This window comes from Rhineura floridana, chromosome 14 (genome assembly GCF_030035675.1).
Source record: "Rhineura floridana isolate rRhiFlo1 chromosome 14, rRhiFlo1.hap2, whole genome shotgun sequence".
NCBI classification, from domain to species: Eukaryota; Metazoa; Chordata; class Lepidosauria; order Squamata; family Rhineuridae; genus Rhineura; species Rhineura floridana.
In genome coordinates, this window is record NC_084493.1 from 9,721,952 (window position 1) to 9,745,740 (window position 23,789).

Consider the following 23,789-nt stretch of genomic DNA (forward strand, 5'->3'; position numbering starts at 1 on the left):
CCTCTGCTTTAAGTGCATCTAGTGTAAATGGAACACAGAATGCTAAAAGTACAAAAATATCTGTGCTCAGGAGTGTTTTTAACAATGGCGCTAACTTCCTTGCTTTCCTACAACACCAGCGTTCTGATGCTGCTACAGAGTAGTGGGATTTGTTTCGTATTCATATGTCACTTTCTACCAACACAACTTGCTGTGATCTCTTTGTCTTCCTGCAGCAATCTTGTTTGAATGCGTCCAGACAATTTACACCGTTTACCCTAAATCTGATCTGCTGGAGAAGGCTGCCAAATGCATTGGAAAATTTGTTCTGTCGCCTAAGATTAATTTGAAATATTTGGGTAAGTTCTCTGATCATCACAGCCCAATGCATTTGGTGCTGAGTGCCCTTGTTTTCAGCTCATATACTTCGCAGTAACTTTTCTTTCTAGGATTAAAGGCCCTAACATATGTTGTCCAGCAGGATCCCACCCTGGCACTGCAGCACCAAATGACAATCATTGAGTGCCTTGATCATCCTGATCCCATTATGAAAAGAGAGGTATGTTGAATTTTAAACCCCCCCCCCATAATCTCTAGTAATACATTTCAAATAGGTATTCTCCTTTTTTAATTGTGTCCCGCTAATGGGGCTTATGCCAGTATTGTACATTTAGAAATACAGCCTCCAATGTTTGTGAGAGATAATGTATATTTTAATTGTTTTTAAACAAAAGTTGTTATCCCACTTTAGCCTTTGACACAAAGATACTGGGTGAAATAATAAATGCTCTTTATAGGCTGACCTTGTAGCAATATAGCAAGGCACACACCTGGATCTAGTAATTGTAAATTTGTATGGGGGAGCGTGCCTGTCTGATTTACTACCACTATATCTTCTCCTTCCACATATTTTTCTCAAGGCGATATACAAAATATAATAAGAAAAACTAAAAAATTACAAACAGCATAGTCGTGTAGTCGTCCAGGGTCTCAGGGGGTCTTAGACCCCTTACTTTTTTGGGAGCAGGGTCCCTATGTCTCCAGCATCCTATGAGCCACTCAGCAAGAAAGGGGAGTGTGATAGCCACTGAGAAGGGTCTTCTAACTTGCTTCCTTGTCGTTTCCTGCTGATTGGAGCCAATCAGAGTGAAAGGAGGTGAGTCAGCCACTGAGAAGACTCTTTTCAATAGCTCACACTCTCCTCTTTCATGCGTATTGGCTCCTAGGGATGTCTCTTGTGGTGGGAGAAGGCACTAACAAGGATCTCATTCTCAACCCAATAGCAAAAAAAGAGGGAGGGCTGTGGCTGTGACTATGATGAAGGGCCCCGGCACTTCTGAATTTGCCATTACACTATTGCGTAAAACCCAACAGAATATGAATTTTAAACAATAGTACACAAAGGACACCTGTGGCAGAGACCCATTCATCCAGCTGAGGAGGCTTTTCGGAACAAAAATGTCTTTAATTGTTTCTGGAAAGTGCAGAGAATGAGCACCTGGCAAATCTACTCACATTTCAGTAGAAGTACCCAATCCATGCATGCAAAATAAAAATTAAATTGTAGGCATGGATTGTGTTTTTAGCTGACAAGAAGCAGCAACCCTTGTGGACTGGGGCGCAGGCAGGTTTCTGGACTGGGGAGTTTTACTACAATCTAATATTCCATATAGATTGCACAGAGACAACTCATGCCGTTTCGAAGTGTGCAAATTGCTCAGCAGTGTTTTCCCATAAAAGCCTAGATTCTGAAGTTCTCTTGATGATGATGATGCATTTTTCATTATGCTTAGACTTCTTTGTGCTTCCTCAACTGCAACTCTCTAACATTCCTAATGTTGTTTGTCAGATGCTTCATGCAGAACTTGATCTTTATACTTTTCCTTTATGGTTTGTGTAACTTGTTCTTAAAAGTGCCAGAGCTGTTAAGATGCATGATACTTGTTGGTTTAGAGCATGGCTTTTATCATATTCACAACCATGCAGCCCGTTCCTTATTATGTTTTCTATTTGGGGATGATTAAACATTGATTAACTCTCTTGTTTTCTCCTTCAGACATTGGAACTTCTCTATAGAATCACCAATGGACAGAATGTCACTGTCATTGTTCAGAAGATGCTCGACTACTTAACTCAGAGTAAGGACGAGTATACCATCATCGACGTAGTTGGCAAAATAGCAGAGCTAGCTGAAAAATATCCTTTTACTTGGTTTCAACAGCTCTGGAATGGCTACATCGGAGTTTATTGTCTGTGATCTCAGTGCTTAATGTGCATTTGTAGGCTTCAAGAATACAGTGCAGAGAACTGTATCTAGTTTTGAAGCACATTAGATTTGCAGTACAGATATTGAAGTGCATTCTGTTGGGCTCTTTATAAAACATGCACCAGAAGAACTAGACATTTTTAAAAAAATTGGTAACTCTCCCTCCCTTCCTCTCCCTCCCTCCCTTCCCCTCCCTCCCTCCCTCGCTCTCCCCCTCTCCACCCACTCCCTCGTCACACTGTAGTTTGCAGCATCCCCTGTTAGCTGCCATTCAGACCCAGTCTTCGTCTGTGTTGGAATTGCTTTTTAATATTTTTTTAAACCTTTTTTTAAAAAAAAAATGTTTATAAACTTTTTTAAAAGATATTTTTAAAGCTTTTAAAATGTTTTTAAAGATGTTTTGTTTTATACATTTTAAAGCCTGTTTTTATGATGTTTTAAAGCGTCTTTAGTGCTTTTGTTTGCTGCCCTGGGCTCCTATTTTGCTAAAGAATTTTTTTATAGAAGGAGGCAGCTGGGCAGATCTAACCTTTACCAATCAAAGGCATGTTGTGGATGATGAACTTGGTGTTAATTGCCCAAGTTGTACGTTCTGTTACAGGGTTGGATAACCTTTTTGGCTCCGTGGGCCAGATGCTTATCAGATCCTAAATCCTTACTGTCAGTACACATAGAAGCTCATGCAAGTAGCTGCATTTTGAAAGTTCTTTGATTTCTAGTGTTTTTTAGTTTTTTTCCCCACTGTTGTTTGCTGCCCTGGGATGAGGGGCAGGATACAGATTTAATAAATAAACAAATAATAAATAACGTTGGGATGGATTGCTTGAACCTGCAAGAGGATAGTTTACAGTGTGTTGATGCTGCAGTGTATATTTCCTTAATGTTCCTGGCACATATGCACCTGACAATGAATGGTTCATCCAGACTATGAATGCAGTATTTTCCATAGGAGGAGAAAAAATGCACTCTGACATCCCAAATAGCTTCTTGCAACTCCTCGCTGAAGGTGAGAGTAATACACGAAATTCAGTAGTGGAAGTCTGAAAGACTGGTGTTATTTGTCTTAATTAAAATAAAACAGAGAGAGAAACAAACATATTGTCATATCCTTTCTAGGTTTTGAAGGTGCAAAAGAAGATAGCCAACTACAGCTTCATGCTGTCCAATCCTACCTTGTGTTGCTAGAGGATGAAAATGCAGTGTATCCACAGAAATTTCTTCAAGTGATGAGTTGGGTAAGGAGGACACAGATGAAAAGGAAATGTGGGAATTTTTTAGCACAGGCAAAATCTAGGTACAGCTTAGGCAATTGAATTTTGAATCATGATAAATAATTTTAAAGGAAACGGAGTAATTTGAAGTGTGAAAAATAGTAATTCATGCATAAATGGTCATGTGTTTTAATACATGTTAAAATGGTGGAAGAATGGCATCCTACTTGTGGCTGTTAGCAGTGGCCAAAGTTGCTCATCAAAATGTCATTGATTTCACTGGGAGTGTTAAGTGTGTGTTGGCACTTCCCAAAATTGTTCTGTGGTAGCGTAGCCTTTGTTTCCAGCGTTAAATCACCCCATTTTCAGTGTGCCCGAAAAGCAATAAAGTGACACTGGGCAGACAACCTGCTTTACAAAATAGTTTGTCCGTTTTTCTAAGAACCTTGGATTTCCCAAAAAAGAAAGCCTTCATGTTTTGCAGCGATAAGGTTAAAATGTCATTTTTTTAAAGGACCGTGAACAAGAAAGTTAGTGAGAAGAAACCAAAATCAATTGTTTTTTCAACCCTCATATTCTTATGATTTCTCAAGGACTTGACACATTTCTTTCACATGTGCGAACCAGAGTTTCAGTGTTTGGCATCTGCATGGTTCATAACAATTTTATATACAAATTATATTAATTGTATGCCACCAAATAAAATATGTCATTTGTAGTTCTCTCTTCCCTGATCTGTTTTCCATTTGGGCCAGTTACTGCCTCTTAGCCTCAGAGGAAGGCAATGGTAAACCATCTCTGAATACTGCTTACCATGAAAACCCTAATAGGGTTGCCATGGGTCAGAATCGACTTGAAGGCAGTCCATTTCAAAGTCTGTAGATCTAAGATTTTGAAATCAGAACTTTCTTGTTTCTTCCTTTTTGCCCAGTAATAGTTTCTTCTGCCATTTCTTGTTGCTCAAGATAGTTTTGAGGATAAAAGTCACTGTTTCGACTCAGATGTTGGCTTATTGCTTGCAGCATATTTTATCTGCAAGCCCTGTTTTGTACTTAAACTCAAATTCCTGTCTGTACATCTCAGCTGTTTTCTAGGCCTCTCTTACTTTTTCTGTGCTCTTGTACAAATGCAAACACTGAGAAGAATGTGTGCATATTTCTTTTCAGTTCATTGTTGCGCATGCCTTTTATAAACTGACCATGGTGTTAATAATTGTCTCCTGATAGGTGTTGGGGGAGTATGCGTACCTTATGAAAAATGTGGATCCAGAAGTTGTCTTGGCAAGTTTGCATAGGATACTTAGGAGTAATGCCACTTCTGAAACCAAAGCCTGGATTATGGCTGCGGCCACTAAAATAGCTTCGCGTACGACACGTTCAAAAACAGTTGATAAACTCATCATGGAATTCAGTACCTCCTTGGATACTTGCATGAGGCAGTACGCCTTTGAATTAAAGCACCTCTATGAAAACAAAGAATTGATGAATAAACTGTTCCCAGTTGATGCTAGTTGTAAGGATGTAGTGGTGAGTTAATGATATTGCATCAGTGTCCATCACTGTTTGGTCCTTGGCAGCTGAATATTTCTTTAAAGCACACTTGAGAGAAGAGAGTGGTGTTTCTAAAGCTTGTACAAAAAATGTAGGGTAGACAGTTAACCTGGAACTTGTACAGAGACAAGTCGCTTCCTCCCTCCACAGTGAGTGGCAAGATCCTGGATAGAGCTTGGCTTCTATGTGAGGCAATACAGTCCCAGCTAGGCTTTTGCAGGGACCTCAGTTTAAATCTAGGAAGTACATGTCTTGAATGAGCAGTGTTGTGTAGCGCAGCTAGTGAGAAACATGCCAGGGTTGCTCACCTCTGATTTGTCAGCTGGACCAGAGAGATTGGGATTGGGGGGAAAAGCCCTTCTTAGATACATTTAATGCAGAGATAGGGAACTTCCAGCTGATGGGGCAAAGTTGGTCCGCAAAGCTGTTTTCTGCAAAGCATGTCCACTTACCCCACACCTGACATGATATGTGACATCAAGTGCAGGGAAGGTAGAGATGTGGCTGGATTGGCTGCATGGCAGTTTGCTGTGTGGGACTTGATTGTGCAGCTGATCCCTGCAGAAAGCAGGCTTGAAATCGCCGCCAGTCAGCTGACAGGTGGTGCCTTCAAGCCTACAGATTAGCAGTGCTTCAAAGCACCATGTGGGGCTATTTGCAAGCCCTGTGTGGTGCTCTGAAGTCCTGATGATCATCACCAGATATTGTGATGTAAGCTGACTGGCAGGTGGGCGGCCTCTGTCAGCTTTGGCCTGCGAGGGGTTGGGAAGCTAAGGATCTGGCCTGCTGGCCCAAATGCAGTTCTCTACTCCTGATTTTATTGTTGCAGGTTTTAAGAACAAATTAGTGGTGAATATAAAATAATAAGGCAAACTGCTTCAGTTAAAAATGAGATGTGTTCCATTTGTGAAGTGAGTTTTTTGAGCAAGATGTATAAAACCTTCTGCTTATGTTCCACTGGGAAGTTCTCCCACGGTATATTTAAATGTAAGCAAGGTGGGAGAACAACGGTGGAAACCCTTACAAAGAAAGGGAACCTAGTGGGCACTGCACACATTTTTACGTATTTAACATAATTTGTATACTGCTTAATTGTAAATAAAACCTCTAAGCAGTTTACAAAGAATATGAAATAGACATTAAAACTGCCAATAAAAGTCAAAGTTAAAAACAAGTTTTTTTAAAAAAACCCACAATATAAATATAATCAATAGTTAAAATTTCATTACAAGCTAACATTACAGATTAAAATACATGTCAGCTTTACACGTCTGAGTAGGCTTGCCTAAACAAGGAAGTTTTTAGCAGGCAGTGAAAAGAGTACAGCAAATGTGCCTTTAATGTTTGATCTGCTGCAGCAGAAATCATATTTTAAAGCAAGGATGGGGAACTTATGGCCTCCAGATGTTGTTGGATTCCAACTCCCCATCTTCCCTGGCCATTGGGCTTGATAGGAATGGTAGTCCAACGATATCTGGAGGGCCGCAGGTTCTCCATCCCTGGTTTAAACTTTCTGAAATAGATTTGATCTGGGGAAGGCCGCAGAAAGAGGACAAAACCAAACTCTGCCTACGCATCTAGGACATTCTCTTATCGTTCAAAGCAGTTTTTCTTAAAAAGGCACTCAGATATATGAACTATTAAAATGAATATTAGTTTGATTTGGTTTTATAATAATAATAATAATATTTTATTTCTAGGCCGCCTATCTGGCCGAATTAACAGCCACTCTAGGTGGCGTACATAGACTAAAATATAACATAGAGTAAAATACAACATATAATACAAAACAACAATAAGTATACTCAATCCAAACCTACCCCCATCATACAAAAATTTAAACTAAATTAGACAGAGGTCTCGAATGCCTGCCTAAAAAACCATGTTTTCAGTTCTCGGCGGAAGCCTGTCAGGGATTATGATAATTGGTTTTGTTTTGGTTTTATGATGATTTTGTTTTGTTGTTTTAATTTATGCATGGCTCATTTTTTGTACACCACGTAGAAATAAGAATGATTAAGTGGTATATAAGTGTCTTTTAAAAATATTGGGTACTAATGGAAGCTTGGTGTGAACAAAAGGTGCTGGATACTAGTAGGTGGGATTTATATAGTGGGAAGGTGTTTCCTTAAGAGACCTGTAAATGGAGAATAATCAGTTTTTGACCTTTCACTCTTAATTCAATGCAGGTTGATGCTTCGTTATCTTTCTTAGATGGATTTGTAGCTGAAGGACTTGACCGCGGTGCAGCACCATATAAGCCTCATCACCAAAGGCAAGAGGAGAAGCTGTCTCAGGAAAAATGTACGGTAATTGCTTGCTTCCTTTTCCTGCAAACAATGGCCAGTATAATCTTAGGGCAAGGATGTAATGAATGTGACTGCATGGAAAGTTTTACAGGGAACTTTTTCAGTGCTTTTGTAGCAGTTAATATCTTGTTGCATGGATGTGTATGCAAATGACAGGAACACACAGAAGCCTCATCAAGTAATTATCCATTACCTTCCCTGCTTATTACTTCCAAATCTCTCTAATCAATTATATAGACTTTTGGCGAAGGACCATTGCTCAGTGATGGAGCATCTGCCTTGCAGGCAGAAGGTCTCCGGTTCAGTCCCTGAAACCCTGGACACCCGATGCTAGTCAGTGTAGACCATACTGAGCCAGATGGACCAGTGGTCTGATTCAGTGTAAGGCAGTGTTAATTGTTTAAAAAGTCCTTCATGTGCAGAGAAATGTTTCCCGTGATAATTAAAGATTTTTTCCCAGTTCTAAAAGTTCTCAGAGAGCTGGTTCAACTGTTACTTCAACTATGGGAGACATGTGCATTTAGGAGCTCGTATGAATGGTTTGTTGTTGTTGTGTTATGTGCCTCCAAGTTGATTATGACTTATGGCAACCCTATGAATCAGCGACCTCCAATAGGATCTGTCGTGAACCACCCTGTTCAGCTCTTGTAAGTTCAGGTCTGTGGCTTCTTTTATGGAACCAATCCATATCTTGTTTGTCCTTCCTCTTTTTCTACTTCCTTCTGTTTTTCCAAGCATTATTATCTTTTCTTACGAATCACGTCTTCTCATTATGTGTCCAAAGTATGATAACCTCAGTTTCATCATTTTAGCTTCTAATAATAGTTCTTGTTTAATTTCTTCTAACACCCAGTTATTTTTCTTTTTCGTGGTCCATGGTTTGCACAAAGGTCTCCTCCAACACCACATTTCAAATGAGTTGAGTCATATATATTAACTTCTAAAAAAGCTCCTTATACGTCCATTCCCTTGGCATATAAAGCTGTATGCTCTAACCTGTAAGTAAGCTTTGTTACTTAGTGGTAAGCCCTGTTATGTCTCAAGTTGCATAGGACTGCATTGTCAAAGTCCCATCGAACAGATTAGAATGCACCCATTTCCTTTTAAATGGAATGCTGCTGCTTCGGGCTTTTTTATGTTTTACTTTTTCTGCCTCTGATACTAATCTGTAAACGAAGCATTTGTTTTGCACTACAAGCACTGCATAGGAAAGTTTTGGGCTTTTATTTATTTATTTAAAGGGATGTTTAAACTGTTCCATATTTTTAAAATCTCTAATCGCTGTACACTATGTAGAACATAAAAATTGTTGCGCTGTGTGTAGTTGTGTTGCTTAATTTCGTTTAAAAGCAGCACCACAGCAGCAGAGGAACAGCAGATGTTGAAATGCGAGTGTGCCAGCGTGTGCGTGCGTTTGCCTAAGAAAGCAGGCTTTTACCCTGCAACAGCATCACTGAGACTGGAGACTTAGTAAAATAAGAAAAGCTACTTTCTTTATAGAAATACATAGTAGATAGAAAAGCAAATCTAGTTCTAACTAACTAGCTAAGTTGGAGGCATAAAGCCCAGGTGTAGGAGTTAGCCCCATGCTTGGAGAGAGCAGAGACAAAGGGATGTCTCCTCTCTCCCGGACAGTCAAAGGACAAAGGGATGGAAAGGGCGGAAGGAGGAGGGGCAGGTAAGCTTCCCTAAAGATGTAACAGTCTAGCAACAGAAGGAAATCAGTCAGAGCATCACAGGTAAAAGGTAAACAAGCCTATCCATCTGGAGAACCCTAGCTCTGTATCCCTTCTGGAGCATAAACAAAAGAACAAAACAGGAGTTGCTCTTGCCCTACTTCCAACAAAAACGACATCCATTAAGACAGAAATTCAGCCTAAAATCATTGAAACGGTATAAAAACATGAAAAGGTGTATAAAAGTGAATAATACAGAAATTCGGAAGATTCAAACACATAAAATGGGGTCCAGTCTTACGGGGCTCAGGGAAAGCCTGGACACAAAGACAAGTCTTCACAAGATATCTGAAGCAACTGATGGTTGCTCTGTCGCCTATGGCAAAGGGCAGGGCATTCCACAGTATAGGGGCAGTAGCAGAAAATGCCTGTTTTCAAGTAACTGACCTGTGATATGCTGCAGGGCGCAGTGGCCGCGAGGAAAATTCCCTCAGGACAGGGAATCTTTCGGGTAGATTCAGGAGCAGGCGGTCTTTCAGGTAGCCTGGTCCCGAGTTGTTCAGGGTTTGTTATGGTGGTGGGGGTTCCATAGTAGCCAGTCTATATGCCTGCCATGAAATATGCTTTTATTACACCTCATACATTACAAAATGCAGACGCTCCTCATACGGACATTGACCTGCATTTGGGCAGTTAATTGGAGGTTGCCTTTCATATTAAACCTTCCTTGCTCTTTAGATTTTAGTTAAGAGATTTTAAATGTGGGATACAGCTCCATTATATCATATGGTCTATTAAATTCCTTTGTTTTGATATGCATATGGTTGTAATAAGTATTTTTTTTTTGGTTAAAAGTCAATATTCTAGACGCTTTTGCAGGCCTCTTTCAGGACAGATTCTGTCTTGAATTCAAAATGTGTTGTATTTCTGAAAGAAAAAAGTCTCAAGAATGATTGGTATTTTATACCGGTAAGATGCTGAATGTGGAATACTCTTGTAGGGACATTGTCCTCTCTGACAGAGAGCAGCCTACCTCTCTCATAATCTGCACTGTTCTTAAGTCTGATGTTCAGTTTTGATGAGTAATTATCCATCCTTTCAGCTTTGAATTTTGAACCTTACGGGCTATCGCTTTCCCAGAGCTTCTCAGCATCTGGTGTTACTGGCAGACAGTCTCCAACTGGACTTTCTCTGGGCTCTGACATCTCTGTTAATAGCACTGAGACAGGGCAGAAAGAGTGAGTATCTTTTGTCACGCCAGTGAAGCGTTAATATGTATTTTAACTCAGTCTGTTCTTCCCTTGTTATCTGTGTAGGGAAATGCTGGCTCTGTGAAAAAAGCAAATGCTTTTCAGTCTAGTAGACAAAAATGCCCTTTCATCAACAATAATTCATTACTAGGCTGATGTTATCCCCCCCCCCAAACTGCATTTAACAAATTGTATTTGTTCACATTCCTTCTGCCTTTTATTTAATATTGAGATGAAATGCATGGAGTCCTAAGCTTTAAGAGTTGAACTCCATCTTAAAATGTAGGTTTCTTAAAGAGCCAAACTACACAGGAGGTCTGTGATTTGGTCTCCCAACACTTTTTATTTAAAAGTAGCTGTGTTGAGCTTTCAGGTATATTGGAGCTGCTGTTCTAGAAGAGGGGGGAATTGACTCCTCTCCCAGAGCCATATTTTTTTTGTTTGCCCCACTGGGAAAAGATACAAGGTTGTATCCAATGTGGTGCTGAGTTAAAGTCACTTAGTGGTATACTTGTTCTGCAGAATGTTGTAGCACAAGAGAATGCATAAGCAGGTTGCTGGTAACTTTGTTCATTGCACAATCTGTTGTGCAATGAATTTCCACTAGTACAACTGTTGCATGGAATTCCTCTGTTGCCCAACATTAAAACCTGTCCATCCACAAGTGCAAGAGCCCTTGCGCTAGTGGACGGTGGGTACAGGCCACAAATACCACATGGAACAACAAATTAGGTTACCTTGATCCACATACAAAATTTGGCTTCTGGAAGTCTTCACAAGAGTAGACTGGCTCTTCAGAAGCATTTTTACAGTCTCCTTCTGGACACTATGGTTTTTTTAAGAAAGTATTTTTTATTAGAAGCTTTTGTAATGCATGAAATAGGAAAATAATCACATTCTGTCACATGTGGTGGGCGTGCCCAGTGATCAGGGAATTTTGGACAAAAGTGTTTTATGAAATCAGCGCAGACCCTGGGTCCCATACCCTCTTATGTCTCTCTCTCATCAATTTTCACTAAATAAAACATCACAGTATTCTTTAAAGAACTACTACTCTCGCATTGTTATAGTGCAGAATTGGAAACAGATCAACTGCAGTTTGGCTGAAGAGTGGTATAATCAAATCTGGAGCCTAAAAAAAGACATCATGTTGACTTTTCCTAATTTACGAATTCTTTAGGACCAACAGTTTGAAGCTAGATGGTGTGAAGAAACTATGGGGAAAAGAGGGCTACCTCCCCCAAAAGGAAAGCCAAGTAGAAAAAGAAGACAACACCAAGCCTGCTCTCCAGGGCATTGCATTTGTGGAACATATTGTTAGTAACTTTCCATCCCAACCTGAGCAAGAAGTTACTGAGCCCTCAGAGGAAGAGGAACGGAAGAGGCAACTTGCTTCAACTCTCTTCGTTGGCCTTGGGTCGCAAAGCAGCATCAGTCTGGTATGGCAGCTAATTGCAGTTTCATAGGCTTGCCCATACCACCAGTGGCCCGTGAGCTTCATGTGGTCCGTGGCCTGTCTGCATAAAATACTCATATTTGCTTTTTAATTGTATTTTTTTTTTGCTTCTTTTCTTATATGGTATTATGATTTGAATTCTGTGGAGTACAAATTGTAATACAATAAAACGCAAGGTAAGAAATAAAAAATGGCAATAAAAATGCAACTAAAATGATACAGCATCTGGCATAGAGCATTACAATTGTTGCAACAGGTGGTAAAATCGTTAAGTGGTCCGCCAAGACCCTCAGCCATTTTCAAGTGGTCCACGGGGGGAAAAAAGTGGGAACCACTGACTTAAAAGGATATGCCCCAAAGCTTCCATGCTTTTGTTCTGAGCCCCCCACTTGCCTAGTACGTATCTTACGATTTGCGTGGAGCGTCTGGGTCTGGAAGATCCATTCAGTTACTTTAGTGTGCTTTGTCTGTCTTGAAATCTATCCCCCATCCTGCATGGCAAAAGTCTTGTGAAGTTGAGAGGAGTTGCAAACAAAACAAAACCACTTTGCAATCTGTGATAGGAGTCAGCTATTCAAGGAAAAAAGGCCCCACTTTCTGTTGGGTGAGTGCACGCCCCTGGGCTTTCCTAAAAGAACTCTCTGGAGTCTGGCCTAATGTCTGGAAGTCCCTCCCACTAAAATGTCAATTCAGGTCCCATAATTTGCATCTCTGGCTTTTCCCTTCTGACAGTTCAAGGGAGGAAAATGTTAGCCAAGTACATGCCTTACTGTTTCCCCCTTTCCCCATAACCTTTTAATCTCGTTGTCTTAATGCACGCTTAACATCCAAAGCGGTAAGATTGCCTTATCATATTTACATGTTCTTAGTGTCTGGTCAACACAAGTCGTGAGCCCCAGTGCTAAGCAAATGGTGTGTGAGTTAATGTCCCCTTTCACAATTGCTGAATAAGTTGATGCGTCCTGTCCTGACATGCATCCTCAGCAAGCCCTTCCAAAACCATGGAAGTTACTTCCGTATTTTCTCATTCACTTAAAATGTTGGTCCTTCAGTTTGGTGAGCTGGGATCCCATAATTGTTTTGTGCCCTAACCAAACGTAGATCACAAACCAAGGAAAGGAGGGACTTTCAAAGTGCCTTGCCAGTGAAAAGCCAAAGGTGGAAAAAATATTTTTATTTACTGCCTGATGTGTTTTGGGTAGAAATAACCCTTTATCAAGCCTTTAGAAAAAATGGACACATTAAGACAGGCTCAGGCCCTAAACCACTGTTTTTCAACCTTAAGGGATGATGGGAATTGTAGTCCAGCAACATCTGGGGACCTAAGGTTGAATAACAGTGCAGTAAGCTCTGCCAAGTTTATTTTCTTTACTGCATGTGCTAAATTTATACCATGCCCTTCCTCCCAAAAGAAGCCCAGGGTTAAGTTAGCAGTAACCTCCCCCCATGTATATTATTCTAACAGAAAGGACAATGAAAATGGAAATGATAAATTTCTGTATTTGCATGTACACAGGTGATGATGCAACTAAAAACTAAGAATCTAACTAAAACGTGCGTCTTGCAGTAAGCTGGTTTGCATATGAAATACCTTTAAAAGAATAGACCTTATGATTTCCTACTTGGCGTGTATAAAAATGTTTAATGTCTGTTTTTGTGTAAAACTTGAAATTTAGCATTTTTTAAAAAAATTAGAGGCCCCTTCCTAATCTGAGGCCCTAAGCTGTAACAAATTTAGTTTATGTGTAAATCTGCCACTGGGCACTGTTAAGAAATAAATTAGTTAAAAAGTGGGCCTGATGTCATAGGCTGGGACTAAAGGTGGTCTGAAAAGCTTGAAACTTACTCCCTTTAATAATAAGCTGCACCCAGACTTGGAGTTTTTTAATAAAAATGTACATTCTCTCTGTTTTTTTAATTAAGATGGGCAAAGGAGACTCTACGACTCAGAAGTTCAGAAGGAAATCGAAAACCAGCGAAACCAAAAATAGTGAGGAACATTTCAGTATCCAAAGCATTGCTAGCCCTTCCCTCTGCCCTTTCCCCGATGCGTTATCTAGGACCCAGGAGCCCTTCCAAAACAATGGACACCTGAGGCTAAGGAAAGTGTCGCTGAGTTCTGCTGAAACTTCTGAATCAAAGGTGGCGCTTGATAGGTCTCATTCTATGCCAGAAAGTGAACTAAATGAGACGCTTTTGGGTCACAGACTCTCGCTGTCCTCTTTGTTTGCCGACAGTAACATGGAAGTTCTCCAGCCTTCTCCGAGTGCTCAGACCGTGGTCCCCGAGCAACTCTCGTCCATGCCTTGCTTATCAGAAGAAGTAGCCAAACACCCTCATTCTGAAATCTCAGAACTTTGTGGCAACAAAACCCTGGTTTTGTACTTTTGTAAAGTATGGAAAGATGACTCTGTCCTACTTTTCTTATTTCTTGCCAATAAAAGCAATTCTGTACTTAAAGCTGTGAATCTGAAATTTGAACACACAGAACATCTTAAGGTAAGATGAGGAAAGCCTATAAGTTCATCTCTGATTTTTGTTTTCTTCTTTAAATGAAGGCTTCGTGGTGATAGTATTAAACCTCTTGGTCCTTTTTCTCTCCTCCTTCTTTAACGTAGATCTGTGAAAATCATGGCTGCCACTTTGCTACGATAGAAGCTCAAAGCATAGAAAGCTTCCAGACGTGTGTAGAGATGGAGGGTCTCTGCTCATCAGAGACGCTCTCTGGTTCCATCAGTTACCTTCTAGACTTGGATGCACACCTCAACTTTTCTGTAACTTTTGCAGTGTTGGATTATACCAGGTAACTGCGTAAAATAGCTTGTTTATCAGTAGTAGGCATGAAGTCCTCTCAAGCAAGTACTGATTTGATTCACTTGATATGCTTAATTTTATTTGTTGTCATATGTAAAACATATTTTGTGCCTTCCTTCCCCCCCATCTGTCTGTCTGTCTCTCTCTCTCACACACACACACACACGCCGTTTGGTTTCTTAAACTTTTAATCATCTGAAAGCTGTGGTGCTTCTAAGGTAATTTGATACATACACATTTTTATTGCGGCCAACCATTCAAGAATATACAACTGTGTAAATAAACAATCACAAAAGCAAAAGAACAAAGGTTATGATTAAGAGCTAGCAGTCTTTGAATGTTTAGTAGATATTACTACATTCAGAAATATTGCTACCTGTTCAGTAAAATGTGATATATAAAATAAGTGTAGAGATGGAGCCTTGACAGAAACAAGGATGGCAACACTGAAGGCAGTTTCCTCTGACCCCCACGGGTTGTTTTAAATGTTTTATTCTAGCTCAGTTTTCAATACCTCTATTTTTAGCATTTTAGTAATCTCCTTAGAAACAGGGGAGTTAAGAGAGTTTGCTGTCAAGGGTTTTAACTATTATGGCTGTACTATCGATTCAGCCGGTTCAGTTGTGGGGGAGTTTCCCGACATTGTTGGTGGACTTAAGATCTAATAAACACAGCTGGGAGTGTAGAGATGTGAAAGCCTGGAAAACTCCAGGAAAATTCAGGGAGAAATATTGTTCCAGGTTTTAAGAACAAATTAGTGGTGAATATAAAATAATAGGCAAACTTGTTCAGTTAAAAATGAGGTGTGTGCTAGAGAAAGTCACTCCACTTAATAAATACCCTAGCTAAAAATTTTAATGGCGTCTTGTTAAGCTTGACAGGCTGCTGTGAAAATACTTTGTATGGGGCAGAAAGTTTTTTTCTTGTTTTCAGGAACAGCTTCCTCTCATTAATATGTTATAAAATCTATTGCTCCTTTTCTCTTTTGTGCTGGTATTTTCAGGCCAATGAAAATGAGCACTGATGAATTTGGAAAACTGTGGCTCTCCACTTCGAACGATGTCAAACAAAACCTAAAGATGACATCATCTCAGGCGTCTCTGTCAGCAGTTCTAAACACTTTGCAGCAAAAGCTGAAGCTGCATATAGTTGATATCATCGGTAAGTAGCTTGAGATTTCTTTCAGATTTGTAGCATGTACAATCTTAAGACATGAGTAGGTGGTCATTGAAGCAGACAAATTTGTAGCCAGGATTAACCCTTGTTCATCAGAAGCCAGTTTACATTTGCAAGGTGATGACTGCATGGCCTTTGCACAAGTTCATTTTATGAGCTGAAGGCTCACAATACCAATTGTGTGCAAAATACTTTGTGGTTCTTAAGCTGATTACATTTTCTTGTGCAAAATGCCAGAATGATTTTTTTAAAAAAAATCTATAACCTGCTATGTACAGAACCGTAAAAGTGTATTGCAGATGAAAATCAGGGGAGCAAAATGTCTAATGACCTGTTCCTTTTGGACTAGCCCACAAGCCATATTACAGGTTACTCTTGAAAGTGCCCTCAGGTTCAACAAGACCTGTGATGTAACATGTTTGAGAAATGCCTGTCCAAAGCCCCCTTGGTTGCACAGAATAAATTATGCGGTAGGTTTAAGAATTCCAAACAACTTTCTTCTTAAAGACCAAGGAGGTATCAGGGTATTATTCAAGGCATAAAGTCCTTTACAAAGTTAAGGTGTAAATTTGAAGCTGTCCTTTTAATAATTAAAGATTATTAGGAATAATTAATGCAAAAGTTACCTGTAAGAAGGATCAGCTATTATTGTATTGAAATTTTTCAAATCTATGATGACGCTAACTTCCCCCCCTTTAGGTAATGAGGGAATAGCATCGTGCCGACTGCTTCCATCAGTTCCCTGTTTACTACATTGTCGAATCCATGCTGGAATGTTGTTATTGTGGTTCAGATCCCCTTGTCCTGCTCTTCCAGACTGTTTACTTTATCAGTGTCAGAAGGTGATGGAAGAATCCTGAGTGCCACAGTGCCTCCTTCCTAAACTAACGGCAAGAAGGATGTGTGTGATTGTGCAGGGCTTTACCAACACAGAGCCAACTCTCATCCAGCTTGTCAAGAGTGGAGTTGCATGTGTGTACACCCTAGGGGGATGTACGGTGGTTATGCTTAGGTGCCTGCCTCCTCTCCTTCCCCCCGAAATGCTCAGGATCAGTCAGTCACTGACAAGGACTAAAAAAAAAAAGCATAAGTAACTGTTGGAACTAGACATGTTATGCAGGATATTTATTTTATATTATGTACTTTGTATTGGTCACCATAGTTTATTCATAGGATCAGCTACTACTTGAATTATTTCACTAACATCACTTATAGCTTAAAGGAACTTGTTGAGCCTTGTCTAACCATTGTTGTTCATGAGCTCTTTTGTGTGACATGACTATCGTTTGCACCAGTTTCACAGCAGTATTGCAAAAGCAAGATGCTGAATCTCAGTGAAACTGACATTCATTTATAAGATAAATCTCCATGACTGTCCATGGTTGTAGGCTGAGTCATCCTGTGACTCAGTAATAACCAGCGTGTGAATGCTAAGCTTTGGAGGTCCAGGTGCACAATTCATTGCACCTCACAAAAAGAGTCAACATTGGGGCTACTGTCTATGCGATGCCATGTGGGACATCTGCATTTAAGGGGACTACCGGGTCTCATCCCAAGATACAGAATACCAGTTTCTTAAGGATGTGGCTTCAAGCGGTGAGCAAGACTCCAGTGTACAACATAGCTGCAGTTTCACTGCGTATCAGTTTGTAGCTCCCTCAGAGTGCTAAGAATCTCAGTTTTCACCAGGCTCCAGAGAGCTTCTCTGGGGGCTTGTGCATGAACTCATCAGAAGTTCTTACTAGGAGCTACTTCCTCACACTGCATTAGTAGACTCCCGTAATTGCACTGACTGTTGGACATGGCTATAACGTAGCATATAGCTATAAGACTTGTACTCTTGGTTCCAGCTTTTATTATAATGCAAAAGAGCTTGTTCCACACAACCATTGAGCTTATGTGTCTCACAGAGCAACTCTTCCATGTTATGTGGCCAGTTGCTTCTGCTTTCAAATACCCTCTCAGTTTCACTTTGTACCATGTGGTGCTTGTTTTGCTGTTAGAAAGGGGGTGGGAGTCAAAATCCCCACTGAACATGCCCTTCTTGGGGAGACTGTAAGTAGCTCTTTGGATCCCAGCCATAATGCTGGAGATCACTAAATACATATCTCCAAATACAAACCATCCTCTTTAAAAATAGTTTTCTAACCCAGCCACGTTTTGTGAATTTGCAGCAGCTTTTACAAAAGATTATGGGTTGTATCCAGTGCTGGTCTTACTCAAAGTAGAACCATTGAAGCTATTGGGCAGGAGTAACTTTTAAGCTCATTCGTTTAAATCGGTCTACTCTATTTATTTTACCGAATTTACATATACCGCTTTTCACTTCTGTGATGAATTATGAAAGTGGTTTACATATAAAACATAATACAATGTAATCAACAAAAACCAATTATTAAAACCAAATTGGAACGGGAGGGGGAAGGGATACAAAATCAATGCCAGAACAGCAAAAATTGTCATTACAGAAGTTTTACCCCCCTGCAGCGTTATTCCCAAGTTCAGCGCTTTATTTTCCTCTCTAGGCATGAAGTCATTTGGTATTGCGTCAAAGAAACTACTGGAGTTAGGACTAGCTTTGGATAACCGCGTGTTATTTCCCCTTGGATGACCTGAGTGAATCCAGCATATGTATACAACAAAATGGCTTTGTGTGCTGGAAAGTTTAGACATACGCACTTTAACTAGTTATTACCTGTATCCCTATCAGTTGTTGTCTGCTGTGTTTGATATATATTACCTTTGGTCTTTGCTGTTGCAGCAGAACAGAAACCTCCCAAGCGGCTGAGTTCCCCCCCCCCCATTCAGTTGTTGTATTTCCTTTTTACTGTCCAGGAAATGAGAGAAATATGACCCTTCAGAGGGTTTATGATGAAGCACTGGGAACTTCCTTTTTAAACCAAACCCCAAAAGGGAATGGGAGTTAGTTATGAGGCTTTCTTGACTTGTAGCCCAGGTTTCTAGTCCTCATGGTTGAGTGTAGGAATAAATACATCTGAACCAACATTTCGTTACGTTTGACCCTGCGTGGCTTATGACATCATAGAGGAAGAGTAGTTTCCATCAAAGAGTTCATTTAACATACCAGAACATTCATAGACTTATTAAAAAAGGATGAATACAGCACTAGTAAGGTAGAAGGACTGGTCTTCATGTTCAGTTTTAAATTGTCACTGATCTTGCCCCCACTGTCAGACATCTGTAAAATTGAAGTGTGTGATTTTCCCTTAAAAACAAAGCTGTCTGATTAGATCACATAAGTATCTTAACAACCGATAATAATTGAGCACAATTTGGCTTTCTTAGTTGTGAAATTAGTGTTTTTGATTTGCCAGGAGACTGAGGTTCCCTCTGTGTGAGTGCTTTGATGCTTTCTTTTGCTAGGCCTTCTTTCGTAAGTGTACTTTTGGAATGATTCCTGTGGAGAGAAATGGCTATGGGAAAATATTATGCAAGAATTGAACGTCCATATACATTTTCAAACATGTAGTTAGGAAAATGTTAACATTCAACATCTTCACTGGTATTATTGTTTCTGGTACCAAGGTAACGCCTTTGCAACCTGGCCCAACATGCTAGCGTGTGTGATTTGCATTGAATTCATGCCAGATCAGAGTGACAACAGTGTTTTTATTATATGCATTTAAATATGTTTATTTCACATAAAATGCTGCTCAGAGTGTGGCTGTCAGCCAGTGTTAAAGAACAATAAATAACAACAGATTCTGTTTCCCTCTCTGCTCCTGGACCCAGCACCAGGATCTTCTTGGACACATGGGCTACCACCAACCTCTTGACATTCAGGGAGGTCTCGTTGATTTCCAGGACCGTATGTAGAGAGACTATAAGATGTGGGCCCTGAGTACCTGTAGATGGGGATCATGAGTGAGAGAGGGCTGTTGAGGTCATGCCTTACTTGTGGGCTTCCATACGCATCTGGTTGGCTACTGTGGGAATAGATATCTAATATTCTACTTTTGTAGAAAGGTAGATTATCTGCATAACAGTACACTACTTGGAGAGTTTTATACTGCCCTTCAATGTATATTTATAAAAGTTGTGATTTGCAAAAGATTAAGCAAACTCCTGAAAACATCTATGATAAAAACTCCTTTAGCTGGTAAAAGGTCCCTCTTGGAATGAAAAAACTCCTTCATCCCAGAATCTTGGGCAAATTGACATTCTGTAGAATGTAGGAAAGCTTACCGTGTGAGGATCACATTTGGGAGAAATGCTTATTGAGCTTGAATAGTGGGCATGTCACTCTGTAACCATAGCATGTCAGAAGTATGTAAAGAGATCATCCAGTTGTGCTGTGTGTTTTGAAGACTGTTAAAAATGAGCTCTGTATTAGATAAAATGTTAACAGTGGGTGGCTGAAGACACTGTTGCTATGTGCATTGCAGGGGCTTAGGAGAGAACACACCTCTGCACTCCAGATTGTGGAATGCCCTTTTGTAGACAGACGAAAACACTTTTCCCATCACTTACTTGAGGATTAGTAGGGATTCTCATTGAGTTTATGTTGTCTTAAATGTGCGTTTATTACTTTTGTTGTACTTTTTTTTTCTATTTTATTTGGACTTTTTTTTTTTACTCGTAATGTGCCTTGTGAAGACTTTTCTGTTGAAAGGTGATCTATAACTCTTGTAACGAAGTAGAGCATCACACACCCATGGGGTCCCATCCAGTGACAGGGGAGAAGGTGAGGGCAGGTTTTGGTAATTGTCTCAACAGTGTCAAAGTGCAGCCCCTCTCTATCCACTTCTATGGTACAAAGCAGGGATGGACAATAGGGCAACTGTTCTACCAACCTCCGTCTTCCCCCACCTGCTTGCCTTTTTACAAACCAGTCAAGGGATGGCTCTGCCTGTCATTGGCTGTGGCTCCACTTGGTGTTGGTCTCTCTGCCTCCTGCCTTTGAGTCCCGATGGACACCAGCCACCACTGTCTCCTGATGTTGGATTCCCAGCTTCCATCAACCCCATCGCCCAGCAGGGCCAATGAGCAGTGATGATGCGAGTTAGTCCAGCAACATCTGAAGGCCCAAATTCCCCATCCCTGGCATAAAGCTGGAGTGTGCACTCTCTGGAGGACATGAGAATACAGGGCACAGAAGTGCAGCGTGACCCATCAGCCAAAGCCAAGAGACAGGCATCATAAGTACAGCTCTTTCCCCATTTCATCCCATGCTGTCCGAATGGAGGGATTTACTAAATGCACTAAAAATATTACTGTATTAAAATAACATGCAGATTATCAGTGTACACTCATGTTTACTTTATGCCTCATGGATGTAAATGGAAGCCTCTATTTTGGCAAAATTAATAGCTCTGGGGTTTTTCCTTCCATGCTACAGTTCACGGTGTGCACCAGATTTAAAGGATAGAACTGGGTGGATTGCAGCAGCTAGCAAAGCTACACTTTCCTCTCCTGTGCAGTTTTCTACCATTTCCATTAGATGGTGTTAGTATGACATCAGATGATAGCGATGGCTTTCACACATCTATGCATGCCGAGTTCTTTTTTTTTTACATTTTGTCAGAAATTCTAAATTCTACTGTTTTACTATTTGTCTACCGGTATGCAGAACTTAAGAGAACTTGGTTGAATACAAATGGATTTGCTTACTTTTTACTTGTAGTAGGCTCTCTTTATTTTTAAGTTGCCTGCCAATGCTGTTTCCTTTTGTTCTTTGGATGAGGATGGATCTGCTCCCCACCCCTACCCGCACCCTGCAGCAGGGCTGCTTAGTCACCATGCTGATCAGAACCAGGAGCCTTGCCAGCATCTTGGCCAATGGGGGGCTATAAAGATCACACAGACCTCCTTATTCTCGATCATGCCCAGAATCAATGGATCCAGGAGCAGAATACATACCTGCTCCCTCAGAGGGAGTGCAACTTGCTCTGAACTGGCAGGGCGTGTCTTTGCCGGACCTGAGAGCCCCTCCACCTTACCAGCATTCAGATTCAGTTTAGTGGCCCTCATGCGCCCCGCTACCGTATCAAGCTATTGGATGACCATACCTGAATCGGACATTAAAAAGAAATAGAGCCTGGGTGGTGGGAGTTATATTTAAGCATATGTCCCATCCTTCCTCCCTTGAGGAGCCTGGGGCAGGAAGGAGAGAACAAAGTGATAATTGAATATTGTTTAATTTAATCATGAATTAAAACCATGCTGTAAGGCCTGGTTCTCCTGGTGCCAAAATGACACCAGAGTTGACATCAGCTGAGCCTGCCTGGGAGAGACATTCCACGTATGGGGAGCCACGGCTGAAAAGGACCTCTTTGAAGTCGCAATCTCCTGAACTTCATCTGGCGGAAGAACTTGCAACAGGGTCTCTGATTATAATGGTAAGTTTCAGGCAGGCTCAGGTTGGAGAAGGTTTAGAATGTTTAGAAATAGGGAAACCTTTTGGTTACAGTCTTTGGTTTTTATTTTAATGACCCTTTTTTAAAACCTGCAAAGGAGGTTGGTGGTAATAACTACAAATGAAAAATGCTAAAAGACCAGCTGTTTAATCACAAATCATTTAATGCATAATTTATGATAACACACAACACACAGTTTGAGCCTGACTTGAACGCTACTGATATCTTGGAATGGATTGTTTTTACATGTTAACCCACCAATATAAAAGTAAATGAATATACAGCATATGCCAACATGAGAAATGCATAATAGTTTCTCCTCCATGTTTTAAGGCTGCTCAAGTCTTTTATACATATAAATAACGTGACATTTGATGGTTTCCTAAAAGAAAAAAATACAAATTTGAAGGTCAATGTGTGCAAGATATAAACACCTCTCCCCTTTTGTGCTTCTTCCCCAGAGTAGCCTTTTCCTGCCTACCTCCCCACACCATGGGAATTGGCTTATTGAAAGTAATTGTGTATAACTGTGGTGGGGAATCTGGCTCTCCAGATATTGCTGAACCCCCAACTCTCATCAGCTTTAGCCATCATGGTCAATGGTCAGGGATGATGGGAGCCCAACACTATTTGGAAGGCCACCCACTCCTGCTGAATAAAGGATTAGCCAGACTATCTGACCATAGCCGATTTTGCACACAGTGCTAACCCATACCTTAGCATTGCATGCACAAGCCTAAGCCTTGCACACTCCCCTTTCCCCCCCAGCATGGCCACAAGATTGGCCTATTTTCCGTTAAATGTGTTTTTTTGTTAAGCCCCAAAAGGACAAACTTTAAATTATGCTTGTGATTGAAATAACCCAGGTTAAACCATGGGTCATGATCCTGCCTTGTTACTCATCTGTAGTTTAAGCTAACTAGAATTTGCCCTAGTTAGATGTAATGTTAGCTGTGATTTGTGAACAGAAATCAGATGCTTCCACTCTCTGTAGCTGTACTGAGGTTCATTCACATAATGTTAAACCATAGTTTAGCATTACATACAAAACGAGCCAATTCCATTGTGTATTTCTTCAAACGAGTTGGTCTTTCCCCCTCTACCTTCCACAGATTACATTATCTGATAAATGGACACTGAAGCAAAATGGCACAATGGCCATCAGTGCTACCCTAAGCAATTGGATTATTGGCTATCTCATCAAAGCCAGCAGGAAGGCATGGATTGTAGGCTGTGCTTTTCTAGTTCCTGGAATATACTTCGAACACAATGGTGGTATATGGGCTTAATCTACAAAAATCATTGCCACACGTCTGCTGCTATGCTGTAACACTCATGTGCAGTTGCAATTTTATATCCACTTACCTGGAAGCAAGCCCAAGTGGATTCAGTGAAACTTACTTCTGAGTAGTCATTGATAGGTTTGTATGGATTTCTTTAGTCACCTATATCTGTTCTCCTATGAACTCTCCTGCATGAGGCTCTCTAGCAGAGAACACAATTTCTATAATTTCAGTAATGCCCTATCAACATAGGCCAAAGTGTTCAGTGTGACCCTACAATAGGGTTGCCAGGCTCAGCCTGAGACTGATCCTGTATCTTTCGGAGAAGAGAAAGTCAGCCAAGTGGAGGTGTTCTTGCAACCCTGTAATGGGAAAAACCACAAGGTGGAATTCTCCCTTTCCTCTGTGTAACTTTTAAAGATGCAGAAGACCTCTTGGTTGC

General features: G+C 40.6%; 1 protein-coding gene across 6 annotated transcripts in view; it reads left to right on the forward strand.

Moving 5' to 3' along the window:
* Positions 1-21,011, forward strand: part of AP4E1 (adaptor related protein complex 4 subunit epsilon 1) — a 34,923-nt gene extending 13,912 nt beyond the window's left edge. For all 6 annotated transcript variants that reach the window (XM_061595114.1, XM_061595115.1, XM_061595116.1 and 3 more), the window contains 13 exons: positions 216-338; positions 429-538; positions 2,036-2,175; positions 3,139-3,251; positions 3,362-3,480; positions 4,683-4,982; positions 7,196-7,310; positions 10,094-10,229; positions 11,422-11,680; positions 13,621-14,196; positions 14,316-14,500; positions 15,515-15,672; positions 16,387-21,011. In XM_061595114.1, the coding sequence (XP_061451098.1) occupies positions 216-338; positions 429-538; positions 2,036-2,175; positions 3,139-3,251; positions 3,362-3,480; positions 4,683-4,982; positions 7,196-7,310; positions 10,094-10,229; positions 11,422-11,680; positions 13,621-14,196; positions 14,316-14,500; positions 15,515-15,672; positions 16,387-16,547 (2,495 nt within the window). In that variant the 3' untranslated portion in view covers positions 16,548-21,011. The remainder of the gene's footprint in view (positions 1-215; positions 339-428; positions 539-2,035; positions 2,176-3,138; positions 3,252-3,361; positions 3,481-4,682; positions 4,983-7,195; positions 7,311-10,093; positions 10,230-11,421; positions 11,681-13,620; positions 14,197-14,315; positions 14,501-15,514; positions 15,673-16,386) is intronic.
* The last annotated feature ends 2,778 nt before the right edge of the window (positions 21,012-23,789 follow it).